Here is a 19,939-nt window from a genome sequence, read left to right on the forward strand (position 1 = left end):
GAGTCAAAGTGATATAATATGCATAAGCATACATGTCATAATTTAAAATGCCACCACAATGCTTGGTAGTCTTCATGGCTAACATTGAATACTGACTTAATTGCCCAGTATTTTGTTGAGCAGTTCACAAGTGCCCATCTCAATTAATCTTAACTTTAACTCCAAAGAGAATTCTCATTTCCCCATTTTCCAGATGCAGAATCAGAGGTTCAGGTAGATTCAATAACTTATGTAAGGTTTGGAACTAGACACCAAATAAGAATAAGCACTCAGAGAACTAACAAAATAGAAAGACACATAAATGAGACTCTCAGAAGAAAGAATCTGATATATTCTTAAATTTTTATAGCAATTCTGAGAAGAACCATCAAAACTCTCAGAAACTCTTACATTCATGGTTTAGTGTTGTATTTTGCATCTATGTCGGGGAGAGGCACCAAATATTTCAGTGTTTAGGGTGTTTCAAGGTCTTAATCCTACCGCCTAGATACAACTGATGAAGCCAAGTTCTCAGGGTGTCAGTTGACTCCAAGGCCCACACTTATAACTGCCATACTGTCCCCTGTCCTGAAATAATAACATATGTTATTACTAAATAACAGTTACAATGATAATAATAGTTTTCAGGAGAAAGCAATGCTATCAAAGAAAGGTTTATTCCGCTTTGAAAACATACAGGAAGCAACCCATAATTTGGAACTAAAGACACAAAGAGAGGTGCTCGGCAAGGGTCACTGGTTTTCTTACCTATCTCTGGCTTTAAAATGACCATTTAAAAGCCGCCTCATTGCTGGCAGCAAACTGGTGGATTCTCTATTGGCTCAGGGCAAGTGTTTAACATCAATTTAGAAATCTTTGAAATTCCTAATGGAAACAAAACAAACCCTCCAGCAGCAATTTTAAGGCCAATGATAATATACATGGAGAGAGAGATTGATTTTTCCTATGAGCAAATGAACAGCTTCTAAGAGCTTAGGCTATTTTGGTTTCTCTCACCTACCCCCACCAATTCCCCCAGGGTTTACACAAGAAGCATTTAAAAATCAAGTCTATTAATGTCCAGTGTATTTGGATGATGATAAGAATTCATGGTAACTGCGAACACCTCTGGCTTGCTCTAAGTTTTCAAAGATAACCTCATGAGGTCTTTGGGATGCCTTAGTCTAAGCATTACTAACAGGCCCCCAGCGATGACTGAGATGACAGCTTTTTTGAAAACTGAGATAGTAGATGAATGGGTAGTATGGACATTTTGCTCCAATCCCTTGGGGACCCTTGCTCTTCTAATTCTTAAACCACATAGAGGGAGACTCTGTGTATTAGGGAACAACCTAACAACACAGATACTTCTGACTGGCTTTTAATAAAACTTAATGATGATTCAGGCATAAAAACATCATCATAGATTTCAAGCTATTCAAACATCTTGGGCTATGAGAGTAGACATATTTACTCTGAGTATTTGTCTCAAATCTGATAATTATTAGTTAGCTAGCTCATAGACTTCTAGAAATGTGCTTCTAGGGTCTTTGTTGATGTGCCTGTCTCAGTGCATAGGGAGTGAGAGGAAAACGGGAATTGAGGGAATTCAAAGTACAGGATAGAGAGATAGACATGGTGTGGGGAGCACACCATTCTTGGTTATTTTCTTTCATCCATCTACCTGGTAACAATGGAACTGTGAAGTTAAGGGTCCTTGCACCTTTATGATCAGGGCTCAAGGCTCTTCCTAGGAAAAGTGAGAGATGAGAGGAAAAGCTAAGGGATTATTTGAATGATCCCTTTAAAGGAGGCAACCTTTTCTCCCGTTGCCCTTGATTCAGCCATCTGGCTCTGGGAGTTTGTTGCCTGATGCTCCTTGACTGTAAAATTTAAATGGATGATTAACCCCTCTCTCTCCCACATTAGCCTGCTTGCTATTAAAATGGCTACCAGGACCAATCTCTGAAAATCAAGGCAGGCTGAGTACAAGTGAGAAAAATACAACCGCCAAAGTCAGCCAAATAATGCAATTCCACCCGTGCTTTTATTCTCCCTGTCCCCCTACCTTAATGTACATGCACTACAGTTTAGTAAACCTTTTGTTTTCTTCTGCCATTTCAGGCCATCTGCACCTTTAATCATACCTGAGTAAATGGTACCACAAACTTCAGATCTCAAGTTGATTACCTTGTAATGATCCATGATAGCTCACAATAGAGACAGGGTCCCTTTCCTGCACTGCTATCATTTGTAGCTCCCTGGAAAAACTATAGTAATTGTTCTTTGTATGAACCAGTCAGACAGTATTGGTTAAATTGGGCAAAAAAATAAATGTGCAGTGCATAGCTAGTAAGTCTCCAGAAGTTCCCTATACTGAGCAAGTCCTATAAGAAATCACTTATCTTCTCAATGTAGAAAGCATGAATATGTGTTTCTCTCAGTGTTTCGTGATTGGTAACAGTCACGAGAAAAATTGCCATGTACCAAGTGAGAATGGGAGCATGAAAGAGAAGATGGCTATTGAGAGCAAAACTGGTACCTGTAGGATAGTGTTCATTCACTGGCCAGTTGTCCACCTGGAGGGTGGCATTGCCTCCATTCCTGGTGAAGCGCACCACGTGGTATTTGCCATCATTGACCGGGGTCCTCTCCTCTTTGATGGAGATGTCAACGGTGCCAATATTGAAAACAACACCAATTTTTCCCTGTTCCTGTAATTTAAAAAAGAAAAGAAAATAGGCATAGTTATCACTGACCACAAACTTTTCTCCCTTAAAGTTGATCCTCCAACTAGCAATAAACCTGTAGGTGCCTCAAGGGAGCTGTCAGTGTGAAGTTAATAATAGTATCCTATATTTCTCTATGGGCTTTCATGCTGAACATAAAAACCAATGGTATAAAGCCACCCAAATTGCTCTCACAGGCTGCATTGCACAGGTTACATCATCCATTGCCCTCAACGGATATCAAGGCTGAAACCACAGAACTACCTAACAATGAGGAAGTGACATTGCAAAGTTCATTTCTGCAAGATGGATTAGGTCTGTTTTTCTAAAAGAGGCTAATACAACACTGGGTCCTAAATCATTTCACCTTTCCAATTTGGATTAAAAAGGAAATATGAGCCTGCCTGCCCGTTTTGAGGCACTTAAGGCCAAGGGTAGAGGTATAGAATGGTTCAGAGCCAATGGCAGAGCAATTGGCATTATAGACCAAATCCCAGTGATACTTTCTACAGATCCAAACCACATTTAAAATGGTATTTTCAGGAAAGGATAGTGAAACTGAGCCAGGGTTTTCAGAATGAAATTGCTGCCATTCTTCCTACACTGGTAGCCCTATTCCTCAAGTTAATCCAAAGACAGATGTAATAGTCACTGTTATAGATTATGTTACACAACAGAAGAATATGTCAGTGGTTGCAAAAAAACTTGTGAGAGGGCAAATTTCAATGAATGTGAGAAGAGTGACATTGTGACAATGAAAATGATTATGGAGATGGTGATAGTAGTGGTGATGAGGTTATTTCCTGGAAAATGCCAGAAAACACTAAACCACAAATAATAATGCTATTAAAACTTTTCCTCTAGTAATTGGTTAAGACTAAGAATTGGAATTAGTATTTCACAATGTAACAAAATGAAAGTGACCTCGGGGATCCTGTACATTCAGCTTTTTTCAACTTCTTAGGGTGCCATTGCAGCACAGTAAAGTAGAGGAAGGATGGGGCAAGAGAGAAGAAAAGAGTCCTCCTATATTTCTCTAGTTTTCTGACTTATTGGCAATACATTAGACATGCAAAAATAATAAAATTCAGCTGCAATTCTGATGTTCTACAAGAATGGGTCACTAGCTTTTTTTATTCTCTATTTGTTCAAGAAGTAGAAGAAGAGATTGAAAAAGAAGCAAGTGAATATGGTTAAAGAAATATAGAATCCGTATTAACTAAGTTCTAGGAAAGATATCACTGAATTCTAGATTTAGTAATTCATTCTTTCAATACATAAATCAATATTTATTAAGCACCTACTGTACTGAAAGTCAATAAATTAAGACTTCTTGTGAGATGGGCATTGATTTCCACATAGTTTGATAGATTTCACTTGTTTTCCCAAAACATAGTTGTCTTCAACTTGCCATTTGTCCTTTAGTATGCAAATACATCATGTATTCAATTGAAAGAATGAACAAGTACCCAAAGTCTTGATCTTAGAAGACAGCAATACAGACCAGTCAACAAAAATGCCATCCTCATTCAGGGATGCAAAGATACAGAATGGACATCATTGTGTCCTTTGTGTCCTCACAGCATGGCACACAGCATCAGGTGATACCAACAATTCCCACCTGCTATTCCCTGGAAAAAGTGATCCAAATGCCTACTCAAATGGTAACCAAGCATACTTAGGACTTCTTAAATCTCTGTTGGGATCACTGGTTCTGTCTTATTTTGTTTCATCTCTACATCTCCATACTAAACAAAGTACCTCACATTAAAACAAAATGATGAATGGAAACATGAACCTGACTATGGGTTCTTTTTTGGACCTTCTGTGCCCATAATCAGTAACGTTATGATCCAATTTATATTTTCTCCTCCATCCTCAAGGAATTTAGAAATGACAACGTGACTTTTCTATTTTCTCTTAGAGAACTGTCATTTATTTCTGAGGGTGTGTGTGTGTGTGTATGTGTTCATACCCTCATTCCTAAATAAGCAAGGCTATGATGGCTTGAGTCATAACCTGCTTAGCAGAATAAAAGGACTGGAGGAGGCAAGAAACCACGACTACAGACACCATTCCTCCTCTGCCCACCCACAAACGTGGGGTGTTTATTGCACCCCTGCTCTTCAACGAGAAACCACTACATAAATCCTGGATGCATGAAAGGGACTGCTGGTGATTCAATTTACCTCTGAGTCACTAATTAATCACGGATGGAGAACAGTTTTAGGGGGAGAAAGGAGACCTTTAAACTAGCATTCTGCAGCTTTTCAGCAACAGCAGCGGCAAAGCACAGTTTTGGCTCAGTGAGTTGGCTGATCAACAAGATATATTCTTCTGCAGATTTTCTGCAAGATCCATAATAGATCCAGGAAAAGAAAAGATTTAATCTCTGCCAGAATAAATATTTCGTCCTTATCTAAGGCACCACACATTTGCCATTGCAATACTGTTTCGGAGAGATCTTCTTAATCCTGTTAGCACACGGCCAAATTCATGGTAGACTCTCACCCAGATGTTTCATTTTGCTTCCTGCAGTGGTAAATGTGGCTGGACTAGACCTCAGATGTGGTCTCTTTATTTGTAGTAATAAGATTTCATTCCCACTACCTCCTTGTCATTTGTCATGGGACCACAGTGGCATTATAATTTGTGGCTAACTATTTTGTTTCAGTTCATTATAAGTCATGGAAGCCTTGTGGCAAATACCCATATAGTTGCCCAGGCCTGAATCCCTTGAGTTCAGCTGCCATAAAAATAAACTGTGGGGCTCATTGCAGCCACAGAAGAGATGATGGGAGGGATAAAAAACATTTTTTTAATTTATTTTTTTTATTGGTTGTTCAAAACATTATAAAGCTCTTGACATATCATATTTCATACATTAGATTCAAGTTGGTTATGAACTCCCAATTTTACCCCAAATACAGATTGCAGAATCACATCGGTTACACATCCACATTTTTACATAATGCCCTATTAGTAACTGTTGTATTCTGCTACCTTTCCTATCCTCTACTATCCCCCCTCCCTCCCCTCCCATCTTCTCTCTCTACCCCATCCACTGTAATTCATTTCTCTCCTTGTTTTTATCCCAGGATTTGGTGTCAGCTCTTAATGACTTTGGGCAAGTTACTCAACTATTCTGAACCCAATTCTTGATAATACAGGATAGGGATGAAATACCAGCTTTCTGTATTCAGAGGGCTTTTTCAAAGATAAAATAAGATGATGAATATGATAGTACTTTACAAGTAACAAAACATTATGAAAATATTAGAAATGGATGAGCTCAGCAGAAGGGGCTCATTTGACCATCAGTAATGATCTGTGATTACTGAAGAAGTTGATCAGTTCAATAGGATAAACAGATTTTTTAGCTTAGTATGTGACTGATAATACCTCTGTCTCTTAACATTCTATGGTCTGTATGAAGATTTGAAAAAAAAATTCTATGGTCCGAGGCAGGTTATTTAACTTCTAATTTCTCTCCTATAGAAGGATACATCAAGGAAGAAGAAGGAAACTGCTCCCTTAAAAGCTTGTTGTGAGGGCTTGGGTTGTGGCTCAGTGTTACAGTGCTCACCTCACATGTGTGAAGCTCTGGGTTCGATTCTCAGCACCACATAAAAATAAATAAACAAAATAAAGCTGTTGTGTCCAACTGCAACTAAAAAATAAATACTAATTAAAAAAAAGAAAAAACTTGTTGTGAGGTTTACAGAAGAGTCCATGTGTGTGAAGCACCTGCCACATGGCTGTGTATGCTTCTGGAACTCAAGAAATGTCCATCTTCTTTCCTCTCATTAGTTAATTAAAGTATTGGCATGAACTGAGGTCTGGTTGGTTTGGCTGACACGGTCAACAAAATATATTGTGAAAATAAATGTCAGTTTTAGCAAACAGACCATCAAAAGGCTCTGTGTGGTGATGATTCCCTGTCAACTACAATTTGCTGGCTCTTCTCTTTCCACAGTCCTTGGTGCCTTTTATAAGCCTTTCTAAGATAAGCAAAGTGGAGCTGCAGAAACAGCTTGACTGTAAATTTTAATAACTCCACACCCATCACCACTGAAGTTGCTACCAAGGCAATCACTTCAATCTATCTTCTTCCTTGATATTAAAAACAAAGACAAGTGGTAAATCAGAAGACATTACCTAAGGATCCTCAAGTACATTCAGGAAAGAAAGGGAAAGGGATAGAAAACAGCTTGTCTTTGGATAGCCAGCAAGTCCTACTGATGAGCCAACCTGCCTCCTTGCATCATTACAGCTCCAGCTGATCCTTTCTGATCCTCCACCAGCCATATTACTGTTATTGCTGCAGAGGTGACCCAAGAGATACCACCAACAACAGGGTCAGACTTCAGGAACAGAAATGTACAGTGGCAAGATAAATCCCCAGGCATAAAGAACTCCCTCAAGTCTACCTCTTCATTTATTCCAGAGTGCCCCCAGGGAAGGCAGAAGGCACCATCTGCTATTTCAGAAAATTGCAGGTGACAGGAACAGAACGGAGATTTCAAATGTATGCCAGGGAGCTGTGCAGTGGAAGCACTTCTCCATATCATCATTGCTCGGCTTCCTACAGAATTTGTTAGTTCAGTGCTTGACAATAATACAAGGAAAACAACATGTAAATGTTGCCTCCTGGGGCCTGGGCTCTTCGAGGCCTTCCATACCCATTTCAAAGTCTGGTTCATTCTACACCAAGTAACCAGTGGTACTATCTGCACATTTGTCTAGTTCTGCCCATTATGGGGTCATGGTAAGAGCGACCTCTTGGGTTCCCTATGAAAGATAAGGCCAACAGACCAGTGTTGACTGACAGATTGTCATATTTTCAGCAAAGCATTTAATTGTTACTACGAGACCTTCCCAAGACTTCTCATTGCTGTGAACCCCTGTGCCCAGCAAATTCCTGGTCGGGGCTGACAGTCTGGGCCACTGTGTAAGGACAGCAAGAAACCAACTTGCACTTGACATGGAAGATCACTAGGACACAAAGTTAGATTGCTTTATGCCATTGAATGTGAAGGCTGTTTGCAACTATGGCATACCTTGGACTATTTGGATGCTCAGTGAATATTTTTAAATAGAATTTTATTCAATTTCTCACAATTACCCCTAGGGAATTTGTACACTAAGAGGCTTAAGATAAGCATCTGAGTCTGTCTGACTCTACAGCTTATGGATTTTCCACTGAGTTACGTTTCTGTCACACTTATTACACGTAGTTGAGTTACAGTTACGTGTCGCTTAACAGGAGTATGTTCTTAGGTGATTTACTCCGTCTGCATTCAGCATAGTGTATTTACATTATCTCATACAGCTAGATGACACTTGGTGATATAATCTTATAGGACCTCGTATAGGCAGTCCATTGTTGAGTGAAATGTCATGCAGCACATGACTACATTTCTATAACAAGGTATATACATCATTATATATACCTTATGTCTTCCTAACCTGCCCGTCCTGTCTAACCAACCTAATTGTGGATCTTTGAAATATAGCAGTCCTAACAGGTGCTCAATTAATGTTTGTTAAATTAATGACAAGTGAATAAATGGATAATGAATTTGAATGTGTGGTTGAGGATGAAAAAGAAATTATGAGAGTTTTTACCTCAAGAGTGTAAACAAGATTTGAATAGTATAGGATAAAATGAATAATTGGTGGTACGTTCAGACTTTTTGCAATAAATCTTAGGCAAAGTATATTGTCTCATTATACTTTGCAAATGCAATCTGCAGAATGCAAAGCAATGAGATATAACTTACTTGATTCATCAGACAGTTTTGATTCGGGGAGGATTTTATTGAAGTCCTTTGAGATAAAATACTCCATAACTTGTAGAGCACAGCTTGGGTTCTTTTTGAGCCTATTAACTGTCTTTCAGTACAGATCATTAGTTTATTCTCTCAGTGCTACAATCTCCTTATTCTATATTCAGGACAATTATTAGTGAAAAAGTAATGAGTGCACACCTTGTGTGTGAGCTTCATGCACTACTAAAGGATCAAAGAAATGAAAGAAACCAGGTCTCTCCCTACATAAGTCTAAGACAGAGACACACTTCAGGATCCACATAGTTGTTAATATCCCAGCTATGAAGCTTAGAAATGGCTTGGACTGAACTTCCATCATCACCTCCTAACAATGGCCTGATCCCTTTCCCTTGAGAAGTTTAAGTGTAGCTGTGAAGGGAACATCATGGAAGAAGAAAGCATCCATTCTGGGCTCTAAAGATTTGGGGATTTAGAATCAAAAGACCTGGGCCCAGGTGAGGCTCCACATCTTTTGGTCCATGTGGTCTTGAGCAGATTCCTTAATTATCTGAGTCTCAAGCTGTCTGTATAGAAGTATGAAAAACAGTGCAAAGACAACAATGATCATAACATGCAGATGAAATGATACTTATTAAATGGGAAATGAATAAATTATACTTACTAAGAGAAATCAATGAAAAGAGCAAATTATGGAGTGCTCTACAAAGAGGGATGTAATGATGATATTAACGGTGAGGGCAGAAGTGGTGAGGCTGGGGGGAATGGCCAGTGTGAAACACCATTACTGCTGAGGGATGAGTCAGAGGCACTTACACATTCCCTCAGATACCATTCTATTTGGAATGACTTGCTCCCATTCAAGATCATCCACTCCAGAATCTGTACAGATTGTCCCTAGAAACCTCATGTTAAATGGCTTAGAAATTAATTTTGTTTTCCTAAATCTGTGCAGGCCTCGATGACCTCTGCACCCACCCTGCAAAGTTACAGTCACCTCTCCCCTTGGCTGCAGATGCACTTCACCTAGTGTTTCGCTGATGCCTGGATGCACGAGGTCAATCAATTAAAGCGGATTAGATCCACAGTCTGAAATACTAACAGAGGGCCAAGAGAGATAAGACTGATAAATAGCTTGAGACAGCTCCATCTCTAACACTAAGCAAATTTAAAACAGGGGAGAGAGCAAGTAGGGATGACAGCTCAGGACAGCAGGAACACTGACCTGAAGAGGAGGAAATCAAGGAAGGACAGGGCAGCTGATAGGAGTGACTAAGATGCAAGTCAAAGCTGCAGCTCTAATTGTCACCAGTCACAAACTGGCACCCTGAGTCATCATGTCCTTCAAATCACTCAACATCCACTTCTCATCCACAGACCTCGGTGTCACACTGGCTGATTTGGTAGTTAAGTTTGACGAAAAGGCAAAAATTAAAGCTCATTTCTGTAGGAGCCTCGGTGTTGTGCCAAGACCTGGAGCTGTCTCCTGGCAGAATTCAGGTGACAGCTGGGAGGGCAGTACTCACTGAAATGCAGCACAGACTAACAAATCCCCTAAATGCCTTGCTTCTGCACCCCCTCATCTCTACCACATCCATGAGGGACCACCCAATGGCCTTATTAGAGGCCTCTCACCTTGTGCTCACAGTAACAAAATAGGAAACACATTTCAAATCATCTGACGTTCTTCCATTTTACATCTCACGTTTTACCCCCATGCCTACAAAGTAAGGTTCTGGGACCAGAAGCATTAGCACAACCTGGGGATGTGCTAGTAATGCAGCTTCTTAGATCTAATATCAGACCCTCTGATCAGGAACACTGGGCTGGGGCCCAGTAACCTGTATTTGCATAAGCCCTCAAGGTAATTCACATGCTTGTGAAAATTTGGGACCTGCTTCCTTCCATTCTGTTGTGGTCCCATTAGGGCTCCAGTTTCAAGTGGGGGCTATTCTGCCCCAGGGACATTTGTCAGTCTCTGGAAGTATTTTTGGTTCAGAGAAATGTAGTCAGATACTACTTGCCCCTAGTAAATTCAGGCCTGGAATGCTGTTAAATAACCAACAATACACAACAGCAAATTATCTGACTCATAATATCAATAGTGCCACTATTTGCACTAAAGAGTACAAAACTTTGTTCACTCAACAAACACTCATAAAGCCTGTGTTGCAAGACAGAAACTGTTCTATCTAGATGTACACGTATGGTCTAATGCATTATCCAAGGAAACACTTCTTTGTAGTATATGCGTAGGTCCACAAAATGCAACGACACCCACAATACATGCATGCACACCAGTGTGCACACATGTGAATTTTGACATATTTGGTTCTACAATTCTGGTCTAGCTCTGGAGCACAAGGTGAGCCACAGGCAGATGCTGAAACTCTCTCTGGCTCTCCCCTCTTTGCTCTGATCAAATGTATGTTTTGTAAGTATAAGCTTTGTCATGCAAGTGTGCACAGTTAGAGAGGAGTAGGTTTAATATTTTACATGTCTTATACTTTTTTTTTCTCTATGTGGTCTTGGTAACCATCTTCCCTACTAATTCACGGCTACTAGTATCTATGAAAGTCTGCTAGGACATTTCCCTTAGCACCATAACTTTTGCTGATAGTCCCAGTTCCGACTCTTCCTAGACCCTTTACTTGAAACTAGAAAATTTTTAGTCATTTTCCACAAGGATGCATAATCAATAGTTCTGAGTGGTCTGCATAGGAGAAATCCCCTCTTGTAGAAGCAGATATTCCAGGCCAAGGATGAGCAGTAGTTGCTCTGGGAAAGAGACCAGCAAACAGCCAGTAAACCCTGAAGACCTATTCTGTGGTTACAAAGAAACCTTTAGTGATTCTCCACAGGCTTTACTATTTACCTAACTTCCAAGTGACAGACTGTGCTAACATTATGGCCTCAGGGTGAATGGACCCTTGTGGATAATAAACATCAACCAGGAACCCTTGGTTTGATAAGTACAGCATTCTCAGCCACTTCCATAAATGAATTCCCTCTCTAAGCTCTATACCACTTTCTACTGAAACCAAAATTTACTATACACATTTCAGAATTGAGAGAATCTCTATTAGGGGTCATAAGAAAATACAGTGTATATTGTAGCAGATTCTATGAGATGTTTGAGGAAGGAATGTATATATATATATATATATGTATGTATATATATATAATTGGAGAGGCAAATTGGCCTGGAGCAGAAAGCAAACTATTAGACAAATCTAATCATTTCCTGTTTTTGTAAATACAGTATTGTTGTAATATTGCTGCATTCACTCATTGACATATTGTCTTCAGTTGCTTTTGTACTATAAGAGTTAAGTAGTTGCAATAGAGATCATGTGGCCTACCAATCTAAGTTACTACCAATCTACAGTTACTCTGTGACTCTCTGAAAAAGCTTGCTGATCCCTGTTGTAGAACCTTGAATAATTTAAGGCTAGACATGATTAAATTTTTGACCAATAGTTCATGTTCAAGTGTTCAGAATAACTCAAATAGGAATGCGAGGGGTGGGGAGAGACTATACCACACCTGTTCTTCCACTATTACTGTGGCCTTAGATTGGCACACGTGGCACCTTTTCTCATGTGTAGTTCTCAAGAAAAAATGAAGAATATACTGGGGATGAGCATCCTGAGGTTGAGAGGGACTGGCTAGGACAGCCAGGGCTATTTCAGCCCCCCCTCCCACCCAGAATCAATGTCCTGCAACCACTTCTGTCCATTGTGTTACGTTTCCCTTAGCATAGAAAACACAGGGTGCAGTGCTTTCTAGGGTCCCTCAATTGCAGGGCAAGTAGGTGCACACAGATGGATGGGATTCCATCTCACCAAGCAGCATTCCTATGCGATAGGAGACTGGCTCACGGTGAAGCCTAGGTTTTCATGATCACATGTTCATTATCTGTAGGCGATAAACAAACCTCTTCATGTGACTTGCTGAAAGGGTGTTGTCTCACTGGAATCAGGCAAATTGGTGATCAGTACATAGTGAATCTGCCTGATAACTCTCATGTGGCAAATGTGTCTCACTTCTAATAAGAGAAGACAAGATATATAAAAACTCATCCATTTGAGCATGAACCAGTCCATCTTGGAACACACTGAGGGTGGTCCAGATACTAAAAATCAACTCAACATAACACTGTATGAAGGCGGTCAGCTGTGGATGCAGAGAAACAAATTAGAGGCTTCTGGCAAAAGATGATGGTAGCTAGTAATAGTCTGGTAATGGAGGAGATGGAGCGAAGTTGTAAGTTATTAAAATTATAATGATATGACATTTCTTTCTGAAAACTTATCTTGTTCTATGAGAGTAAATCATGTACATCTTAGAGCTTGGGACTCTCCAAGTCAGCACTCATCACTCTGATGTTAGGGTTTCCGTTTATTATATTAGATGAAATGAGAGAAGAAATAGCATTGCAACCCAATGAATGTGTTAGTTTCTGGGGCACCAATGCATCTGCAAGACAGTTGAATCCCTTTGGTGATAAATGATGATTAACTGAGTCTCTTGTTTTACCTGCAAGGGGAATCTACTGTGTTATCATCTGGGGATGAACATACTGAAATAGGGACTCATTTTTCCTCTCCTAGTTATTATAAACAAAATGGCTAGAAGACTCTAATATATCAGCAGTGTCTGTCTACACGCAGGGACCCTGGTGTGTGTGTGTTTTTGTCCTGGAGATAGTGTGGCAGTAAGGTATTTCCACCAGGTGATATTTTATGGTCCTCCTCTTTGTCAACTATCACCACTATAACATTCTCTCTTGAATTGGATCAGCATCTCTAATTCAAAAGGTTGGTTCTGACTTACTGCCAACCACGGCAATAAAAGCAACAGAGAGAAAAAAGTGAAATTTAAATGGCTACAGTAGGTTGGGAGGAGGCAAGCCTGCTGACCTCCATGACAGCATCAAAGTCTCTGCAGGGGAGAGTGATTTGGACACTGGAGCAGAAGTACAAAAAGGAAAGTGCTTTCCCCCAGCCATGATGGGATTAGCAAAGGTGACCCAAACCAAACACTTGAAAACATGTCACGGGGAGCTGACTCATACCTTTTGAAAAAAGTCCACTATGCCAGCACTGAGAATTATTTCACAGCTATGTGTTCTTTTGATAGAATAATCAGAGAACACATTTTCTAATTTTAATTTACTTGAATTCAGTCTGCCTACCCATTCTGTTTTAGCCAAATGGAGAGAATGTTCCTGGGACACCTATAATACAGTATACATTGTGAGCTGTCAGGGAGCTAGCTAGCCCCAGCATTTGATACATAATTATCCATGGAATCTATAATGAATCCATACAGGAGACAAAGAAACACTTCTATTACAGCATCTAGAGGATACATTCTCTTTTCTTTAAGGGTACACTACGATTTTATTCCTTAATATAAAGATGCTTAATGATCTCATTCAAATCTTTAAAGAAAATACTGCTACTCAAATGGAATTTCATATGTACGTGTGCCCATGTAAGCATGTGTGTGTATGTTTGCAGAAGACCTTAGAACTTCCTATATCCAAAGACTGAATCCTCTGACTCATTCCTTTTCATTTAGGTAAAGTGATGAAGGCTCAGAGAACTTAGATCATTCTCTGTCCATCAAAAGGCATCCATTGTCCAGCTCCAGTCTAGCCCTTGACAGCTCCAGGACAGTTACTGGAAGCCTGTGCTTTCCTTTCTATGCAACTGAAAGCCTGTAAGGAATATGAATCTATCACAGAGCAGACTTAGAAGAAACTCTGGATTCCAGAGTGAACCAAACATTAGGATGATCTAGAGGCAGCATAAGCTCTGCAGAATGAAACTGATCATTATAGAATTGATCCAGGAACAAAACAAAGACAGGACAGATTTCCTAGGTCTGGCCTACTCCAAAGCAGAGTGAAGTACTTTTCTTTATCTTGAAAGAAGATTTTTCTCTGCAGAGAGTCCATCTTGCCTTAGCCCATGTATACAGGTGTATAGAGATGGAAACAATTCTGTATGCATGATCTCCCAGAGTCATCTTAGATTAATCAAATCTGTCCTCCAGTTATTCCATAATCCCTCCAGTGTCCACTGAACAATGAAATCACTTGTTTGTGTTGGTTCATTTCAATGCAGTTTTTTGATGAAATCATTCCTTCCCCCAGCAGTGCCATGAGAATTATGAGGGAAAAATGCATTTTAATTTTTTAGATCTTCTTCCATATGGTATTACTAGATGTTCAGCTGTCACATGACACAATGGCAAGGGCACATTTGCATTTCTTTGCAAGCCACACTCCAATGCAGAGTAAAACATCTCTATCCATGATTTGATTTTGCTATGATTTTGTTTTAGGAGCGTGCTTTTTAAAGTATGGACTATGACCACTTCTCAGAAGACCAGAGTTATTATTTCACATAGTCTATGGATCAGTCTTTGAGATAATTGCCAGCAGGCCTATGCTGCCTGAGGAGAACTTGCCCTGTGCAACTGGAAACAAGAAGCTTGGAGTTTATTACAACGCCCTCAACCTACCCTTTTTCTTTGTTTGGACTAAATTCAAACTGAAGTCCTAGAAGTATATATTGATACACTCCATTACCAGTTCATTGAATCATTTGATTCTCATTAAACATGACTTTAACCTTTGAAATACACAAGATATCAAGCTCTTGAAAAAGTCATTTTCATTGTCCTGCTTACTCCTTTATCTTTCAGCACAGTGATGGCTGGTCAGTGTAGAGCTCAATCTGTACCCTTGGGAAGGCCATCCCTCCATCACAGTCTTTTAGAGACACTGTATGTGGGCTACACTGCAGCACCAATTAATTTGCACTGGACTTGTTAAACTGAGAGTCTTTTAATAGTTGTGTTTTATACACTCCCAGATATTTTTATTTCTCTAAGTTAATGTTGCATAAGTGAGAGTCAATTCATAGGGACCACTGATTCATACTCTGTATATGGCACTGTGGTAGGAACATCACAAGCTAGATAAATTCATCAAGTATTGCTTAGTCCTTCAGGTGTAAACTATACTTTGGTGTGTTGCAAAGGTAATATCTTAGAAACTGAAAAACTTGATATAAATTTCTAGTTATTCACTTAGTGCAGGTTCTGGGGCATATCACAAATACTCTAGGCACAGTTTCCTCACCTGTAAGATAAGGAAAGATCACTGAGCTTGTTGGCTGAGTCACTGAAAAAAATACTATTACAAAATAGATGGACACAAAATAAAAGTGTGAAATAAGCACGTAGTTTTCTAAAGTAAGATATAAAACATAAAGGACATTCCCATGTGAAATTAGCAAACTAATAACCACAGTCAGACCTTGATAAATTGCCCAAGTGACTAGAAGCATTCATTATGTATATTTCAGGTCAGAAAGTTCTACTTTATTTGGGAAGAATCAGGCAAAAGGATAAATAAAAAAAAAGTATGGTTATATGAATGCTCTGAACTGAATGGTTTTGTCCCCCCCCATTCATATGTTGAAGCCATAATTCCAAATGTGACAGTATTTGGACGTGGGGGTCTTCAGAGGTAATTAGGTCATGAGGGTGGAGCCTGCATGAATGAGATTAGTGTCATATAAGAAGGGACATTAGAGACATGCTCTCTCTTCACAATATAAAGATACAGCAAGAAGGTGATCATTTTCTAATTAGAAATAAACGCTGTTTAAGCCATCCCATTTATGGTATTCTGTTCCAGCAGACCAAGCTAACCAAACAACCGGAAGTATTTAGGTAGCTGCAGTTAAGGAGGTAAAGAGAAATGGGAGAAGGTTAAAACTATTGGAATGAAATATAATTAAATTCAACTGATGGAAGGGGAAAATAGAAACTATTTGGCATAGAAAATTCTTACAATATCAACAAGCTGGTCTGCTTTCTAAAACCCCGCTAATTTTGCCAAGACAGAAATATTTGAATGTTAAGGTAGACTCTCTGGGCTCAATATATACAAAAGCAAAGAAAGAATTTTTAAAGGTTTATGAACCTACTAAATCCTAGAGAATATTTTCCCTCTTGCTCCAAAAGCCTTCCCAACACCCCCTGAAAATGTTTCCTTGAAGATGGAATAATTGCATTTATGTAATTTAGAGACTGCAGACTCAAAATAAACATAAACAGAATTCTTTATTTCCAAGCATATGTGCCACGTCCCTTTCTTTATGCTGTAGGCATCTCTCTTTCAGGGAAAGGAGAGCTTCAGCGATTCATGAAGGCAATGGTTTGGGATCCACTTACCCCTGACCCTGGCCAGGGGCTCAGAGGCCACCGGAAAAGACACTACCCAAATGGTGCCAGAGGACCTGTGTTTGAGCAGTTAGCAGCCATCTCACTGTAGCTAATTAGTCACATCAATGACAGGGAGTATCTGTGAGTTCATTGAGGCAGGTGTGATGGTCAGAAGAAACTCAAAAGAGAGGAAAGGAAGTAGCAAGGATACAGATAAGGAGTTAAATTGAGTGTGACTAAGCCTGTCTAGCCTCATCTGAAAGAATGCAGAAATACACCTCTCCAAACCTCAGACATAGATGCATTGCTTGCCACTCTGCTTTGTATTGACTCCAAGAAACTTTGCGCCATATACCTAGCAGCATGCATCTCAGAAGGCTAGTTAGGAGCACTGACACCTCGCCTAGTAGACAGCAGTTTGCATTTCTGGCTCCCTTGCCAGAAAATGACTGTTGGAGCCATGCCACCTCTGCTCACCAGACCACCAGGTCCACCCAGAGAATGCTCCAAAACAAGTGCTCAGGGCATCCACCACGGCTCAGAGATCTTAGCTATGAAGAGCAGATGAAGGACAAGGAGCCATGAGTCTTCCTCAAAGAGGCAAAAGACACAAATGGAACCCAATCTGGAGGGCACAATTCTTGCATAAATAGTAAAAAATTATATTTGGTTTAATTTTTATTTGTTAATTTTTCTTCCAAGTACATGCTTATTACAAGCACTGTATAACATAGAACTTACAAATTCACAGTCTATAGACATCATCAGACATGCTGTACTTTATTTTCTTTCATAAGGGGGAGAAATATATATATATATATATATATATATATATATATATATATATATATATATAATTTTATGCTAAATAGTTTTTAATATTTAAAAAGCAGAGGGTCTCTTATGAATAGTTAGATGTTTCAGGTTCTTTTGAAAAATGGTAATATTTAGCAACATGAGACTAACAATTTTGTAGGACAAATCATCCAGAGCTGATCAGGACAGAAAAACACTAGTTCTGTTCACCGGAGCCCCTGCCACAGCCTATTGCTAATGAGATGCACAAGCCGAGTGTTAGTTGCCATTAATTGAGTTTTCTCTATTCTCTCTCTTTTTTTAATAGTAGGGAAATGGAAATATGTTTGTCACAATATGAGGAGCAACCTCTCTGAACCACAATAAAAAATGGGACTAAAAAATGAGGAAAAGCACATTTTTTTCATGCTCAATTTCACTTTAGTAATGTATATCATCTGCTTGCATAGTTTCCTGAATTTTTAACGCCTAATATACTGTAATAATCATAGCCTTTGTTTTTTTATTTTTTTCTTTGGTGGGGCTGGGGATTGAACCCAGGGCCTGTGTATGCAAGGCAAGCACTCTACCAACTAAGCTATATCCCAGCCCAACCACAGGCTTTTGAGTGAGACAGGCTGACTTGGAAATATAACTCCTTCAGTTCTCATGTGACCTTGAACATATTACAGACTCTCTGAACCAGAAGTTTCTTATCTACAATATAGGGAAAATAGTATCTACTAGGAAACTTTGTTATGAGGATAAGACAATCTGTGCAGGCACCCAGCACATAACAGAAAATGTTCAAGAAATTTTAGGTCCTTTTCCTGTTGAAGAGTTGGATCATAAAATCACACACACACATACACATACACACACACATCTAAAGTGCCTGCCATGATGTAATGATCCAATCGCTATTTCAGAGAGATGGCTCGGTTCAAGGTTTTAAAGCGCCTTTCATGGACTGAGGCTAAACAACAAAATCTATCACCATTAGGGAGACTCATAAGAAGGACTACATTTAAATAAACTTCCCTCTGAACATCGAAGTGTGGTAGCTGTCTTCACTTTGACTCCGAGACCTTGCTATAGAAAATGTACACTTAGCCAATAAACAATAGGATTAATAGGTGCCAGTAAAAGTAATGATAACAAAACACACTAATTGAAAGCTGTGTGACAGCAGACCACTCAGCACAGAAAGGTATACATAAATTATATGCAAACACACTTTTAGTCCTAAGAGTTCATATATCTGTGTGGCTATAACCATCAAAGAAAATTTAATGAAGGCCACTGCTCTAGAACAACCATTTAATTTGGGGTTGAAACTGATATTGAAAAAAATTATTTTAGTTATATAAGAGACTGTCAAGTAAATAAAAAATGTTCATTGCAATATAAGAGCTAGAAAAATAAAATTGCTGCTCTACCACACTGAGGTTTAAGTGGGCCAATAAATCACAGCCCTCTCCATTCTGAATTTCAAGCCAATTTAGAAATAGACGCGGACTAAAGACCTAGCAAACTTTATTGCTTACGGAGCTGGATGGAGAACGGGTCTGGGACAAGCTGTGGACCTGGCCACAGACAAGTCTTCCTACTCCCATCTTTTTTCCCTTACCCATTGCTTCCTGCAAAGTGAAAACAGGCTTGAGTGCCTTGGCTCAGAGAGCATTACCCTAGGAACAGGACTCAAGGAAGAATGGTTTCTCCCCAGGCATGTGACCTCCACAGCCTATCTCCCCACCAACTAGCTAAGAAATTAGAGAAGAGTTGCAGACAGTGCCACTTCAATAGTTTGCTTTCAGGAAACATCAGTTGTCCTATAGGTGGGGGAAACCATGACTTCTCTAATATACCAGAAACCCAAATAATCCTCTTCAGATAATCCTACTAACACAGATTGACTCAGAAGAGGACCTGGAGAGTCAACTCAACCCGGCATTTAAAGAGGATTTGTTCCTTGAAGCTGGGTCCACTTTAGGGAATACTGAAATGCTCACTTTAAGTCACAGGAGGCCCAGTAGATGGCTCTGACTAAATAGTTAAGTAACTCCTACTGTTGCTGCTGAAAAAGTCTTAGCAACATGCATCTTATGTCTTAGCATTTTGAACACAAGGATGCAAGACAAAATAGTAGAGAGAGGAATATTAAATATGACTTATAGGCAAAGGACAGTCCAGCCCTGATTGGGAAGACTTTAGCAGGCCTGTGGAACTTTCTTTACATCATGAACTTCCACTTAATTCCTGAAGGGTCTAAAAATCTGCTTTGCTATCATTTATGTCACTGCACCAGACAAGACTCCTTAGCACAGCCAACAATGCTGTCAACCCCAAATCCCAAGGGATGCATATAATCACCATATTTACTGTGATGGCCCAGGCAAT

General features: G+C 39.5%; 1 protein-coding gene across 29 annotated transcripts in view; it reads right to left on the reverse strand.

Annotated features, from left to right (window-relative positions):
• The window catches only part of Nrxn3 (neurexin 3), a 1,577,562-nt gene that overhangs the window by 178,468 nt on the left and 1,379,155 nt on the right, over nucleotides 1-19,939 (reverse strand). For all 29 annotated transcript variants that reach the window (XR_009226397.1, XR_009226396.1, XM_058577846.1 and 26 more), the window contains one exon: nucleotides 2,522-2,693. Coding sequence is in view for 27 of the 29 variants with exons in the window: in XM_058577846.1 (XP_058433829.1) it covers nucleotides 2,522-2,693 (172 nt within the window). In the remaining 2 variants the exon portion in view is untranslated. The remainder of the gene's footprint in view (nucleotides 1-2,521; nucleotides 2,694-19,939) is intronic.

This window comes from Marmota monax, unplaced genomic scaffold, assembly GCF_021218885.2.
Source record: "Marmota monax isolate L192 unplaced genomic scaffold, Marmota_monax_Labrador192_F-V1.1 WCK01_AAM20220418_F8-fsc00017, whole genome shotgun sequence".
Lineage (NCBI taxonomy): Eukaryota > Metazoa > Chordata > Mammalia > Rodentia > Sciuridae > Marmota > Marmota monax.